The 14,880-nt window shown below is 47.4% G+C and overlaps 1 protein-coding gene across 1 annotated transcript; it reads left to right on the forward strand.

Annotated features, from left to right (window-relative positions):
- The first annotated feature begins 3,777 nt into the window (after positions 1-3,777).
- On the forward strand, positions 3,778-14,880 carry LOC142591337 (uncharacterized). The gene is made up of 4 exons (XM_075703663.1): positions 3,778-3,784; positions 5,394-5,601; positions 10,650-10,780; positions 14,738-14,880. Exons 1-4 carry the CDS (start codon positions 3,778-3,780, stop codon positions 14,878-14,880), a joined length of 489 nt encoding a protein of 162 aa, XP_075559778.1.

The raw sequence follows: 14,880 nt of genomic DNA on the forward strand, positions 1-14,880 counted from the left end.
ACATAAGATGCCCCAGCACCGTATACGCGCAGCGCATGCGCGGCGTGGAGCGCGCAGCGCTAACGCTAATTCCTTGCGTCCGCTGCTATACGTTACCCTAAAGCTCTCTATTATCGCGCAGAGATCAAGCTGCCGAAGACGTCCACCAACCTGCGTCTGTTCCTCTGGTTGTCGGCCGCCATGCTGGCGCTGATCGTGGTGTTCATCACGTTCGGCGGCTGCCTCTATCTACTGGCGCAGCGGGCCGAGAACGAGCAGATGGAGATCGCCAAGATGTTCGACCAGACGGAAGAGGACCCGTCCTTCTAGCCAGTCGATTCCTTATAACGGGACCCCGTGGAAGTGCTATTTGTGAAAGCTGGCAGGCAGCTGCGTATAATTCATTTTTATTCCATAGTGATTCGCGCTTTTTGATTAGTAAATTACCGTTCCTTAGCTGAAAGCGTTCGAACCATTTTGGTACCAGGCACAATGAAATGGAACGTCGTCCTAACTGATTATTCAGAAGAACATTCATTGTAACCTTAGTATCAGACACATATTACGTATATCACGTGCCCATGCACACATCTATTATTTATATTTATTTGAGTCTACTGTAATGTACCGCCTGCAGTACATAGGAGGTGAAGTGTACAAACCAGATACTTAAATATTCGCGAAGTTTAATGGAGTGAGACATTGTCATGACATGAGGGGACATTGTAAACGTATTCTAGGTTCGTTGTCAACGTATCATAGATTAAATAGCCATTTCGGCGCTTGTCTGTGGTAGTTGTCTCTTCGTGTCCTAGTTTTATTCGCGCTGTTCAACCTCCAGTTCTAAATTATAAATCTAATGCATCGCTGTGCGCTTGTCTGCCTAAGCCTTCGGTGCTATTCTGAACACTGCAAAATTATAAAGCATCCTGCTTGCCTTGCTGGGCGCACTTAATCATCTTTGTTTTATTTGACAACCAATGATTGTCGTGATGCAGGAGACTAAAGGGGACATTCAAGGTCGCCTGACTAGGCCTCTATAGCACCACATTGTAATTCACCACACAACGGCATTGGAAGGAAAAAGGAAACAAGAGCAAAAGAACATTCTAAACAGCTAGTAGGATAAAATATACAGAAAAATAGTAGCAAGGCAAAAGGAACAACTGGATCACGTGAAAAACATGTATGCTTGTCTATCAAAGGTGCCACCCGCTGTGGTTGCTCAGTGGTTATGGTGTTGGGCTGCTGAGCACGAGGTGGCGGGATCGAATCCCGGCCACGGCGGCCGCATTTCGATGGGGGCGCAGTGCGAAAACACCCGTGTGCTTAGATTTAGGTGCACGTTAAAGAACCCCAGGTGGTCAAAATTTCCGGAGCCCTCCACTACGGCATGCCTCATAATCAGAAAGTGGTTTTGGCACGTAAAACCCCAAATATTATTATTATTATCAAAGGTGCCATTCGGAAAATTCTCAAATGTATCGTAGATGCATGTAAAGGTCCAGGTTGCGCGCACCTCAGAAGCTATCACATTGCACTGTGATAACATTTACCAATTTATCGTTCACATCGCACTTGTCTCTCTCTAGCTCCTTGTGGCATTCTAGACGGCGTCAAATTTCGCGACATTGTCGAATTCGCGATCTGGTCGGCCATAATTAGTTCGCAGACAGCTACGCCTTCTCTGATTGGCTGAAACGGGTTAACACATGGCGGCATTTGACGGCGTCGCAATACGTCACTTTCTGTCAAGCCGGACCCCAACAAGGTTTCTTTGTGTCTCCTCTGCAGGCGGCTCCATTAAATAGAGTCGAACGAAATGGCTTTACGAGAGAAGCCATTCGCACATGCGATCGCCTCATGCCGAACGATCATCACCACTAACATATCGCATGTTCACTGCATCACGAAGACGATTCCTAAGCTCCGATCCCTGCCATAACACAGTGGAGACCACTGCTCCCAGCGTTTTGGCCCCGTAGTTGGGGCTGAAAGGTGCACGTAGCACCAAATTGCTTGCCATATCTTCTACATCTGCCTTCTATCGTCATCGTCACCCATCATGCACCTCTTTCTTCCCTCTTTCTTTCCCTCTTCCCCTTCCTCCAATGCCGAGTAGCTGGCTAGAGGAATATACCTCAGGCTTACCTCTCGGCATTTCGTATCATTAAACTTCTCTCTCTCTCTCTCTGCACCTAGCACAAGAATGAAAATGTAAGTCTAAAATACAGACTGAATGGGAAAAAAATAATAGTGTACCATATGATGAACTGCAGCGGGAAAGATCAAGTATTGTCAATCCGCCGTTGTGAAAGATGCAAGCTTTAAACGGGGGGACAGCTAGGGAGAAAAGAAGAGCAGAAAGGTCATTAAAGTTTAAGGCGTATTCGCAAAGAAGGGAAGCGCAGTTGCTGCCGGATCAAAATTAGGTGTAACAACGACTTTACGAAAGCATTGTGAAAAAAAGGTGAGGCGTGCAGACAGGACACAGGAGAAAAGTGGACAACACGAACGTCACTTGTGTCCTGTCTGCCCGTCTCACCTTTTCTTGCATAATGAATCCATAACTAGATCAGCTTTCTGTCGTTCTAAGTTACGACAGCAGTCGGACGTCCAATAAGTTCTGCTGTCGGATGGCAGGGGCGACTTGAAAAATGAGTCCAGCAGCGGACTTAAATGGCTCATGGCGACGACATAAATATGCATAATTATTCGATAAAGTGCTGCAGTGTGTCGCCATTGTGTTGAATGTCGCAACACTTGGGCGTTTCTTTTTTTAACTTTTACAGCTTATCGTTATAAGCACGATCACAATGCTATGCCGTTCTTGTGGTTATCATATCTTTATTTGCCCGATTTACGTTAGGTGACCCAGCGTTCAGTTCAGTTTATTGATTTAAAATATGCGGAATATGCCCGTGATGCACAAGCTTGCGCAGCTGTCGAGTCACCACAATCTTAAGTATACGTCCGCATATTTCAGATTTTAAGTTTTAAGTTATAATGACTCTTAAGACTTAAACAGAATAGCAACCAGTTAAAAAGTAGAGAATGCACGATATTGTCTTTAGGAACACGAAAGAAAGCTAAATTAGCACACAAAAAAAAGCAAAAGCAAAACTTATACATGAGAAAGTACAAAAGTAAAATTTACAATAGAGAAACTGTGAACCACAATCGTAATGAAAACAGTTGACACCACCTGCTTCCTGGTCAATCCCCCATAGTGAGCATGAGCCAGTGTTTGGACACAAGAACAAGATATGTGCTTTTAACAGTCGTTTGCAACTTGCTAGGCATCGGGCAATCTTATTGCTTGTTTATCTACTTCTGCTTGTTGTGTCTGTCTTTCTTAAGCTTTTTTTTTTTGCTTCTGCCGTCGTCGTGGTCGTCATGTGACAAACGGCTGAAACTGCACGTGGAAGACGCAACGATCATTGCATCGTCGTCGTCGTCGTCGTCGTCGTCATCATCATCATAATCATCATCATCATCATCATCATCATCATCATCATTTATGTCCACTGCAGGACGAACGCCTCTCCCTGCGATCTCCAATTACCCCTGTCCTGCGCCAACCGATTCCAACTATAGCGCCCACGAATTTCCTAATTTCATCGCCCCACGAGCTTCCCTTCTCTTGGTGTTCATTCTGTACAATGGCGACGCATGAAAGTGGTGCACGTGTGAAAAAGAAGTAGAAGAAGAATCGTCGATCGGGGCCGTGGCTGCCGTCAACCGCTGCTTGGAAGCTTTTCTCGTCCAGCTGCACACTGCGCCCAGCCCAGATCGGCAATGGCCCGTAAGTGCAATTCCGCGAAGGCTTTCGCGCGTAGAAGTGATTGGCCAGAAGTGTTCGCCGAGATAAGCTGGAGTCTGCCGATCTGCGCGGCGTCGTTCAGCGATGGCACCCCGAGACCATTTAAAAGTCTTGTGCGCCAGCGCACTTTTACCCCTCCAGCGAAAACGTATAGACTTCGGAGTGTGATCACCTGGCTATTTAGCCTCATGCAGAAACCCCCCTAGTTCCCAATGTGATATCGCTTGGCTGTATAGCTCTTCATCGCACTTGGCTTAGGGGAAAGGTGGGAAGCTAGGACCGCCTGAGGAAACCGAGGATATATACCCTGAGGATAGACAGCCTTAATTCTTCTCAGCTATTCTGAGAACGCTTACAAGTGCCCCCAGAGAGACTGTTTTTGTGCAGCACTGATAAAAGTGAAGCGCTTCAATTTTACTCGCTACTTAAGCTTTTTTTTTTTCGCCCTGCCTCGTGCGCCCGCTTGTCTGAAGCCTCTTGAGTCATACGTGCCTCCGAAATATGCAATCGCACATAGTATATTGTTCCATGTGCAAGTTATACGGAGTCTTTGCACTGGCTGCACTCATACAGTGACCTGACGTAAAGAGGCCTTATGTCGTAGTACCACTTCGCAGGACCCTTGGCCGACAGAGAGGCCACCTGTGCCAACGCCTCCCGCCACGAGTTTGAGCGTCTAATCTGGCGCTTAACCGTTGTGGCCTTGTTAGCGTCTCAAGGTACGAAATCGGGCTATCGAAAAAAAAAGATGTTTTCGTTAGGCTTGTGCATAGCACCTAGAAAAGAGGGAGAACTTAATTTAGTGCCATTCATCTCTATTGAAGGCAGAAGACGCTTCCAGGCAGAAGACGCCTAAAATACGTTTTCTTTTTCAGGACTAAATATATTCCATATTGTAGAAAAAAATTCTAGGGTTTTATATGTCAAAACCACTTTCTGATTATGAGACACGCCGTAGTGGGGGACTCCGGAAATTTCGACCACCTGGGGTTCTTTAACGTGCACCTAAATCTAAGTACCACGGGTGTTTTCGCCCCCATCGAAGTGCCGCCACCGCGGCGGGGATTCGATCCGGCGACCTCGTGCTCGGCAGCCCAACACCATAGCCACTGAGCAACCACGGCGGGTGCCTGTAAAGAACAAAGATATCTGAGGTCGCCGCCTATACGGGAAATTGCTGAACTATTTACACCTGTTCCGTATAGTACTCACGATTTCGGTGGTGGCATGCTTCTAAGTAATTTTGACACGCTAGCTTTTTTTTTTTTTCCCACTATCGCGTCATATCTGTTCTAATCGATTCCCAATTATGCAGTTGTCAAGTTTGTCGTTTTGTTCTTCTTTATTCTTTTTATTTCAACAACTTTTTCTTTATTTGAAGTAAGCGCCCGAACAAAAAAAAAAAAGAGTGGGCACCGCACAAATCGTACCAATCTGGATTTATTTATAAATTTTTTTTTCTTTTCTGTGCAGCAGATTTTGTCAAAAACGTGTATTTAGCGACTGTCGAGCACTTGCGATTTCACCTATTCCCCGCGTTCACATGGCCGAGCACCCCGAGGTATTCTATAGCCGCGGTGCCGAAACGCAGGTTCGGAGGGCTTCGAACTCCGGGATTTCGACAAGTACGACGTGATCAACGCGACCGTGTCCCACCCGGCCGTTCGCCTGCTGATGTCGGACGAGAGCCGCTTCTTCGTGCAGATCCTCCTGTCCAAGGAAGAGCTCGGCGGCGAGATCAGATTCGAGTACCTCGAAACCATCAAGGGTCAGAGCATACCGCCGCTCGTGCTGAGAAAGTGAGTGCGCATTCCTGTACTTCAGATTCAGCGCCTTTCTAAATTCACAGACTCAACTCCTTAGTTACGAACTAGTAATATTGTTCCGGACCGTCCTATTTCTGCCCTACCCTTTTGACTATATATATATATCTATATATATATATTGTCATATGCGCATATCATGCGTGTATCATGTCACAGAAGAGAGGTTCTCAGGAAGCTGGAGGCTGGAAGTTGGTAGAACAACATTTGTAGAACAAGGCAATGTCAATGAAGCCAACGTTTCTCTTCTTCTTCCTTTTTTTTTTGACAAAAGGATTGACGTATCTTCGTCAAGGACTTTGTCAGGGTTCCTGCCCTGGCGAAAACAAGTGAAGCGCCCCTGTCCGTACGTTGGGCTCCAGCGACATTGCTTGTTCGGGCACTCTTAACACGTACAGTCACGTATATTGCTGCACTCACAGCGCGTCATGAAGCTTGGTTGAATCCTCGGTCTTTGAAGTCGGCCTGCTATTGGTTTGCCATCGCGTATGCTAACATGCATAAACACGCGCTATTATGGGTCTCGTTGCGACGGTTTTCACGGCCCGTGATATCTCCTCAGCCGGCGTTATTGTAGCATTTCGTCTGCGGCCTATTCAATAACAGACAGATGCGAATAAAAGGACTCGTTCGTCCAATACCTTAGTCACTAAATAAGATATGTAATCCTGCACTCAAAATGGCAGAGTAATGGGCTCATTCCTCTTGCATAAATTCGATGCGTTGTTCAAATAACGGTGCAGGGGAGTCGGAAGCTCTCTCTCTCTCTCTCTCTCTCTCTCTCTATATATATATATATATATATATATATATATATATATATATATATATATATATATATATATATATATATATATATATATATATATATATATATATATATATATATATATATATATATATATATATATATATATATATATATATATATATATATATGCGCGGTATCAGCGGTGGTTAGAAATCAAACGGTTTAAATATATCTGCACAGTTAGTGCACATGGTCCACATTCATACCCAAATAAAGCATGTAACGCTTACATTTCCCATTTATTGTGGATCATATGTATTCTCCATGACAGTCACACGTTGCAATCGTTAAGCGTAACCCTGTGAAGCGGGCATGCGCCGCGAATATGTCTACATTCTGTCAAAGAAGCGGATCAAAACGTTTCAATCAGATGAGTTCGTCGCACTTTTTCTGGCCACAGCACCCTGAGGTACCTCCGCCAGCAGTCGTGTTAGCGTCTATTCTTTGCGCTAGTTCTTGTGCATGAGCAAAAAAAATACATCGATAGGTATTTTTTTTCCAGTACCTGCATCGCCAATAAGGCATGCACCGTATTGATTGATGAATTCATTTATTTATGTATTAAATGATTGATTGACTGAATAACTTATTTGGTGATTGACTGCTTGAGTCATTCATTTATCCAATCAATGAATGACTGATTTTAACGTTACAAGGAAGAACCTGCGTCTTGAAAGACACCGCCTAGCGGCCGGGCTCCGAATGAATTTGTACGATCATGTGGAAGGTCTCTCCCAAGAATGTTTTCTTAAACCTTTCTCATAACGGCCCCAACCATACTTGGCGTCCACTCGACGAAATACGTGCTAAACGCTGACTTGGCACGGAGTAAAATGCAGCTGTGCTTTCTAAACCGCTACCTTTTGAGTTCAATTACCCAAGTGGGAAGCAGTGCAGATACACTCATTTCTACTTTGTCTTCCTCTTTCTTTTCCGTTTTTTTTTTCTTCTGCGTGTCAAATATTTCAGCGTCACGTAAGTACATTATTTCTTTGTTTCCTCAGAGGTGCGCCACGTTGTCTTCCGCAACGGAAAATGTATTGGTTAGGGCTAGTTAGTACAATCCGAAACTATAGGCAGTGCTGCGTTTGGAAGCACTCGTATCGATTGTTTTGTCACGCATAGCGTGACAACAGCTCCCGCATGAATGTTTGTTGCGATAACACTTACACGGACGCTCCAGGTGAATTGCCGCCGTCGGCGTCGGCGTGACGCTCCGTATAAAGTCCAAGCGCGATAAATCGCAGCCGCACTCCGAACGCTGTAGCTGCGAAGAAAAGCGTGAGAGCGTGAGCCGGAAAGGATGGCGGCATGATGCGCGGCGCCTTCTCTCGCGCGCGCAAGAGGAGATGCGGGAAGGTGAGCGCGAGCTGGGGTAGGGAAAGAAAGGGGGGTCATGTCAGCGCGCGTTTTTCTATACCCACAGCAGCTGATCATGGCGCGGTTGGGCGAGGCTGAGCGCAGCCGCGCATGCCCTATCATAGAAGTAACCAGAGGTATTATAGAGGTATCATAGTGGTAACGGGTGAAGTGGCTATGCGAGCACAGGATGGCTTCGTGCGCGCTGCGCTATGCGCGCCTAGTTCGCGTTAAAGCGAGAGGCAGCACGAAGTAACTCGTTCACCGCTGCTATGCCACTCTTCATCACGCCAGTGTTGTGGCAGCAAGTGTTTTTATTGTATTTTATTTATTAACCTCTCAGCGCCGCCTGTATGTCAGCCTTTCCCCGCACTAGTAATAGAAGTAACGTTCGCACGACTGCATTCACAACGTGTGGAACTTGGTGATTTTCGAAAACAAGGCCTTCTTAGCTAACTTCAGACAGGGTTGGCGTTGTTGGATGTGGACATCTTGAATCCACGTCCGGGGAAAATATGATTGTTAGGGGATTTTCCGGTGTCGTGTGAGCACGGAAATCGTATCAAACAATTCCTCCCCATACCTAGAACACGCAGCAATAGCCAGCAACTGAGGATATAAACACAAACTATTATAATTAGCTGTAAACTCATTAAACGCGTGGGGTACGTGGAATGCGAGTGCTGGTGTCACTTTCGCCCTCAGCCGTGCCGCCATCAAGTGACATCTAACGTAACTGCCTCGTCTTTCACCAGATGGCACAAAGTGTCCGAGCTCACTAGTGGCACAACCCACCGCCCCGTTCCAAAATGGACGCTCATAACATCCATCCATCCATACATCCATCCATCCATCCATCCATCCATCAGTGTTTCTGCATATGCTCATATACAGGGACACTAGTGGTGGTACAACCCACCGCCTCGCTCCAAAGGGGACGCTCATAACATCCATCCATCCATCCATCCATCCACTAGTGTTCCTGCATATGCTCATATACAGGGACACTAGTGGTGGCACAACCCACCGCCCCGTTCCAAAGGGGACGCTCATAACATCCATCCATCCACTAGTGTTCCTGCATAGATAGAGTTTCTCACTATAACGCCTAGAGGGTAATCTGGCGCCACCGTCTATGGGAGTTTCTTAAGGGGGCACCGTGCCGTCATGGGAATGACGGTATATGTGTCTGCGAGGCTCGTGTTGGCTGGTGTTGTAAGAGGCTTCGTCTAAAACGTAGATATGGCTACGCAAATAACGCGTTTTCAAAGTAAAATCTTCATAAAATGTTTCCATTCACGCATATTACATCTTTACTCACCCACCATGGATGACCAAGCGAAGAAAAGCAAGAACAGACGACCAACTGTTTCAGAGCGAGCGCGAACCTTGTCGTTTGTCCTCCAACTTTAGCGGCCCGCTGATACTTTTTACGTAACATGTAGTCATACACACAATAACAAGTTCTCATAGTTAAACTAAACATGTTTTCGCGTAATAATAAAGCTAAAACAGCTTTCCATGTGCTGTTCTAGTAGAAAATGAATCATCGTGACAGACGGAACGGTACTTGCCAAGCGCGTCTTCAAGGTGTCCTGTCTCTACGAGAACGATGCCAATCCGAATCCACAATATACCGGCATTCCCATGCATACCACAGCGCAGCAGCGCCAGATTTCCCTCTAGGTAATGTAGTGAGAAACTCTATGCCTGCATATGCCCATATACAGGGACACTAGAGCTCAGGACAGAAGAGAGCGCTGTGTCGGAGAAGGGAGAGCGCGGGGAGCCGAAGGGCCGCACGAGTGCGTCGCTCGAGCCTTGGGCGTGTGCATTGAGGAAGCCGTAAACACTAGGAGGTAATAGGCCTTATGCCTCGCAGTAGCGTGAAAGAGCAACGAGAAAGCAGATGCTAGGGGCACATTGCAGAGTGCCAAACGCTGAAAATGAGCAAGGGTCAACCGAGTGTCGATGGTAAACAACACGAGGTCGACGTAATTGCGCGTGAAATAATAAGAATGAGATACAATATGAGTGAATGATGCACATGGAACAGCGACAGATGGAGAATAAACAGTTATAGTCAACATTTATTCAGCGAATTATTTGAACCACCGTGTGCTTCGGCCTTGTCTTCTTTAGCGTCGACGCCGTTTTTTTTTTTTTCAGGAATAACATAACCCTGCGCGTCGAAATTCGTTGAAGCACGTGCAGCATTTCGCACAGCTGTCGTAGGACCAGTTAGAGAAAAGCACGAAACTGGCTCTTAATATGGTGAACTGCATACTTGGCTATGACCTCGTGGTTCAGTGAACCTCCGCCGACAAGCTTCTCGCGTGCCCACCGTGCCTTTGTGCTTGGGAACATACTCTCCCAGAGAGTCGCGTAATGTTGCACGCTTTGCTTGTGTATGACGTACTGAAGGCCCTACACGTAACCCACCTGACACGGCACAAACGAAAATGTGTGCGCCTGTGTTCTGGCTCACACTTTTGACAGTGCATGCAGGTCACTCTTTTGTCCACTGTCGGACGCACTTCGCCTAAGGCCTTCATTTCCACGAGAGACCCCCCGTATGGCAAGAAATTTTGCTGCAGCGCTGACGCGACTTTAGAAAGTGAGCTTGATTCTCTGGCACGTGTGTTCATATATTCTGCCAGTTGTGCTCCGGTGTGTACTTGCCACGCATTCTCGAGTTGTCACCGACTGTAGTTGACGAAGTACACGGCAAATCTAGTGATCATGTGCACACATGTATGGAGGCGTTCAGAGAGGCACGGCTCGGCAGTAAGTTTGTCGATCGGATCGACGGCTGTGGTGGGTAGCCATCGACAACCCCGCTTAATGCTCGCAGGAAAGCGGATTTCACGCTAGCCAGCTCACGAATGGATCTCGGCGCGGAAAGCATCAGCCTGCAAGTCACGTACACGCGTCCCAATGGCACCGTGGCCGCCAACGGTACCCTGATCCTGACCCCGTACACCGGTGAGTATAGCGAAGGTGGGAAATAGTCCGTCTGTGCGCGGGCAAACTATATCGTCTCGAAAACACGGTATCATCATAAAATGCGGAGCCGTATACGTAATACCTGACTTCCTACAGCAATAATATTCCGACTTTGTCAAACGTTTAGGATTGGGGACAGGGTGACAGTATTGCTGACCGATATTGACAACTGCGCCGAACATGAAAATTCCTGCAACTTCCAATAATAAATATAGTATTCAATGAAAGCACTAATTGTTTATTAATCACTCTTAGGGAAAGGAACGGGGGGCACGGTACAGCTGCAAAGTAAAATTCCGGCTCACTTTCGCCAAGGTGAAGCATCGATTGCGATAACAAATTAGTAGACGACCATACGAAGTAAGGATAGCAGTTTTATCGACCGTGTAAACTTGTAAACGCTCGATTACATACTAAATTGACAGGCATGGTGTCGGCGCGCACAGGTAAACATGCACACACTCCACTCGATGACTGCGGGCACTCACTGTCAAAACGCTGAGGCGAGGAAGCACGGCAGCAGCAGCGAGCGAAGTGAACTTCGTGCTGTCTATAGCTTCAACGAAAACCGTGCGGCGAGAACATAGCACAAGCGAAGCTAGGAGCCATCGGCCCACCTAGACTCTGCCCCAAAGCAGATCGCCTTCAAGATAAAGCCCGCGCGACCGCGCATTGCTCCTGAAATACTAAGCCCCCCCCCCGCTTCCGTCCCCGCTTTCCTCGCTTGAGCGCGCGAGATCGAACCGCGATCGTCGGCTCACCCTCCCACGTTTTCACTCGTACATACAGTATAGGGCGCGTGGCGATGGCGACATCGCCTTTGGACATTATACGAAACATCACGGCTACGCCGACCACGACGGCAAAATTGCGCCTGCAATAATGATTCCATAAAAAATACTGCCTTGTGCCAATTCAGGAGAATTCAGAATAGAAATGTGGTGGGTGAAATGCATTGCTGCCGTAATGTCGTTTCTCATGGAACGTCTTTAAAATCGGTTATAGGGGTTGCGCTTCCTGAAACCGCCCGTAACGGAAACATGCTGCAGAAGAAAGAGTGCGCATTTGGGATGGCTGATTCATGATTACGAGCAGTAAACAGCGCTATAAGCAACAGGATGAAGAAGAGAGGAACGCAGACCACAGCGCTGTGGTTTGTGTTCCTCTCTTCTTCGTTCTCTTGTTTAGCGTTGCTTACTGCTCGGAAAACGTGCTATAGCATTATCGCTTCTAACTTTCAACGGTACTACTCACGCGCTTTACTTTGGTATCGTTTTGTAGAAGAAAGAAGTTCTTACCCGATAAGGCAGGTGTCGTGTTAACAGATCGAGGCGGCGTTGTCACGCCACGTATGACGCAATCGGAGCTGAATTTTAGTCCCTCGCTTGGCGTTAAGAGAGGCACGGCTCGGCAGTACGCTTGTCGGTCGGAGCGGCGGCAGCGGTTACGTTTGAGAGCGTTCACTTAGTCATAGTAGGTATCGTCTATCAAACTCAAAAAAATTATGCTCCTCTAGTGTCGTAAGGCCTACACAGCGTGACAATATTTCGCATAAATTAATAATAATAATATATGGGGTTTTAGGTGCTAAAACCACTTTCTGATTATGAGGCACGCCGTAGTGTAGGACTCCGGAAATTTTGACCACCTGGGGTTCTTTAACGTGCACCTAAATCTAAGCACACGGGTGTTTTCGCATTTCACCCCCATCGAAATGCGGCCGCCGTGGCCGGGATTCGATCCCGCGACCTCGTGCTCAGCAGCCCAACACCATAGCCACTGAGCAACCACGGCGGGTTTTGCATAAATTCAACGCATGCTCGGTTACATGGCGCACCCGCTTTCGATACGCGTGGCGTGAAGATACTCGTGCAACAAAACAGAGAGACGTGGACTTGCGTCCAACACCTTTGAACACGCCGGGCGCAGTACGAATAGGGAGCGGGCACGGCTACAAGACTGCACCGTAGGAACCCGCTTAGATGCGTCCTAGCTTCGCACGCGAGCTTTCTAATGCGCGAATAAATGACGTGCGCTTTACTTTGGTGTCTTTGTGTGGAGGCGAGAGGCCGTCACTCGATCATGCATGTGTCGCGCACGCACATGGCTCCTTCTTCGCCGCACGTATGACGCAATCGCAGAGTCAATTTACCCCTTCGCCTTACGCCTTACCTTAATTAATTACCTTACCTTAATATACGCCTTACCCCTTCTTTGTATTATGAGCCAATTTAGCCTCGTGCGCGGCGTTCAGAGGGGGCGCGTAGCTCAGCAGTACGTTTGTCCATCCGAGCCGGAATCGTCGCGATTGAGGGAGGTTGCTACGTCGTAGTACGTTGAGTAGAACTTGTTGCTGGGGGAGTTGGTTGGGATCTAGTGAATACATTGTTGCGCCAAAAAGGAAAAATAAAGACTTTAGAGGGAGAGTATGAAACGGCGCTGTGCGCTCGATCTTTCGTTTCATACTCCCCCTCCTAAGTCTTCATTCTTCCTTTTTGGCGCAACAATGCATTCGTTGGAGGCATAGTACGTATACAACATCAAACTCAAACTGGTTCTCACCGGGAGTCAAAATGCACGGTATGCAAGCGTGCAAGTTGCTGCGCAAATTGTGCGCTTGATCAGCTATTGCGGCCCCTGCGTTGGACACGTACATAGGGTCGAGAAAAGACGTGGAGAGACTCGGGCGGAAAAACAGAGGGATTTGCCCTAGTGCCCGAACACCTTCTGCAAAACGAACGGGCCCACTCAAAACGAACGTGGAGCCACTCTAGGACGGCAAAATCACGCCATGATAAGACCCCACGTGGTGTAACATAATTTACACAACCGAGGCGTTATCTTGCGCGAATAAATGTGACGTGGGTATTTTTTTTGTGCGCCATTCCTGTACACCTGCGCAAATACACCGCCAGAACAAATACACCCTCGTATACACCGTCATTCCAGCAAAAAAAACGCCGACTTAAATAAATTATGCGGTTTTACGTGCCAAAACCACTTTTTGATTATGAGGCACGCCGTAGGGGAGGACTCCGGAGATTTCGACCACCTGAAGTTCTTTAACGTGCACCCAAAGCTAAGTACACGGGTGTTTTCGCATTTAGCCCCCATCGATATGGGGCCGCCGCTGACTTTCCTGAGCGCCATCCAGAGACCATATAGATGCTCCGACTCACGACTCCACCGGGATCCGTCGCCAGATTTGGAGGAACCTGCGCCTACCTCGCTTTCCGGAAACGATGGTTTCATCCACGACATTCGAAACATATCACTACGGCACCAATCAGCGATCCCAACGCCGTCATTGCAACGTTAAGATAAATAATGAAGGCGACAAAACTCAACACGTCTGTAGAGTCTGTACTTCGTCTGCCACCAGAGCTATAGCGCCTAAGCATTCGCGTTACACGCACTCGTAACTGTCTGGTAAGCTTTTTTTTTTCTTTCTTTCCAATAACGTCTATTAGAACATAGTTTCATCTCGTTATAAATATTTATTGCTCATTATTAGAAACTGGCCCCTGGCGCTGAGTTTCTAAAAGAATGTTGTGGATTGGTTAGTAGCCGGCCTAAATTCTTCACTCGCAACGGCCTGTGAATCGCCAATACTTTGGGGCAAAATGATTCGTTGATCTAGTGTACAATTATCGCCACTGCGGTACAATGAGCTGTAGATATGTGCCGCCGCGGAAGGAACAACGGAGACAACTCAATACCATTACTTGATGCTTCAAAAAAAAAAGTTGTAGGATTAGCCCATATATAGGACGTTGTGTGACAGCGGCGAAAAAAAAAGATGATGTCCGTGTGCTGCGTATATACTTTCCTTTCTTTTTTGATCTGGCACCCACTTTTCTCCGATTACGCTTTGGTGCAAAGAAAGCCTACTGAAAGTGATCCGGCGATCCGGCCCTGTGCCTCGTCTTTACTCAGAGAAAGCGGACATACCCTGCACGTCGAACTGGGACTGTCGCAAGTACAAGAGCAACTGCGTCAGACCCCCCCTCGGCAGGTGCAGGTGTCCCAGAGGAAGCAAGTTCGAGAAGCACCGAGGCCTCTGCCAGATAAGTACGTGA

The sequence above is a fragment of the Dermacentor variabilis genome, chromosome 8, assembly GCF_050947875.1.
Source record: "Dermacentor variabilis isolate Ectoservices chromosome 8, ASM5094787v1, whole genome shotgun sequence".
NCBI lineage: Eukaryota > Metazoa > Arthropoda > Arachnida > Ixodida > Ixodidae > Dermacentor > Dermacentor variabilis.

Bases quoted from the DNA above. Each gene is read 5' to 3' on its own strand.
- LOC142591337 (XM_075703663.1), top strand. The intron at 5,602-10,649 runs GTGAGTGCGCAT...TAATGCTCGCAG, and splicing joins CCGCCGCTCGTGCTGAGAAA to GAAAGCGGATTTCACGCTAG. The intron at 10,781-14,737 runs GTGAGTATAGCG...GTCTTTACTCAG, and splicing joins GATCCTGACCCCGTACACCG to AGAAAGCGGACATACCCTGC.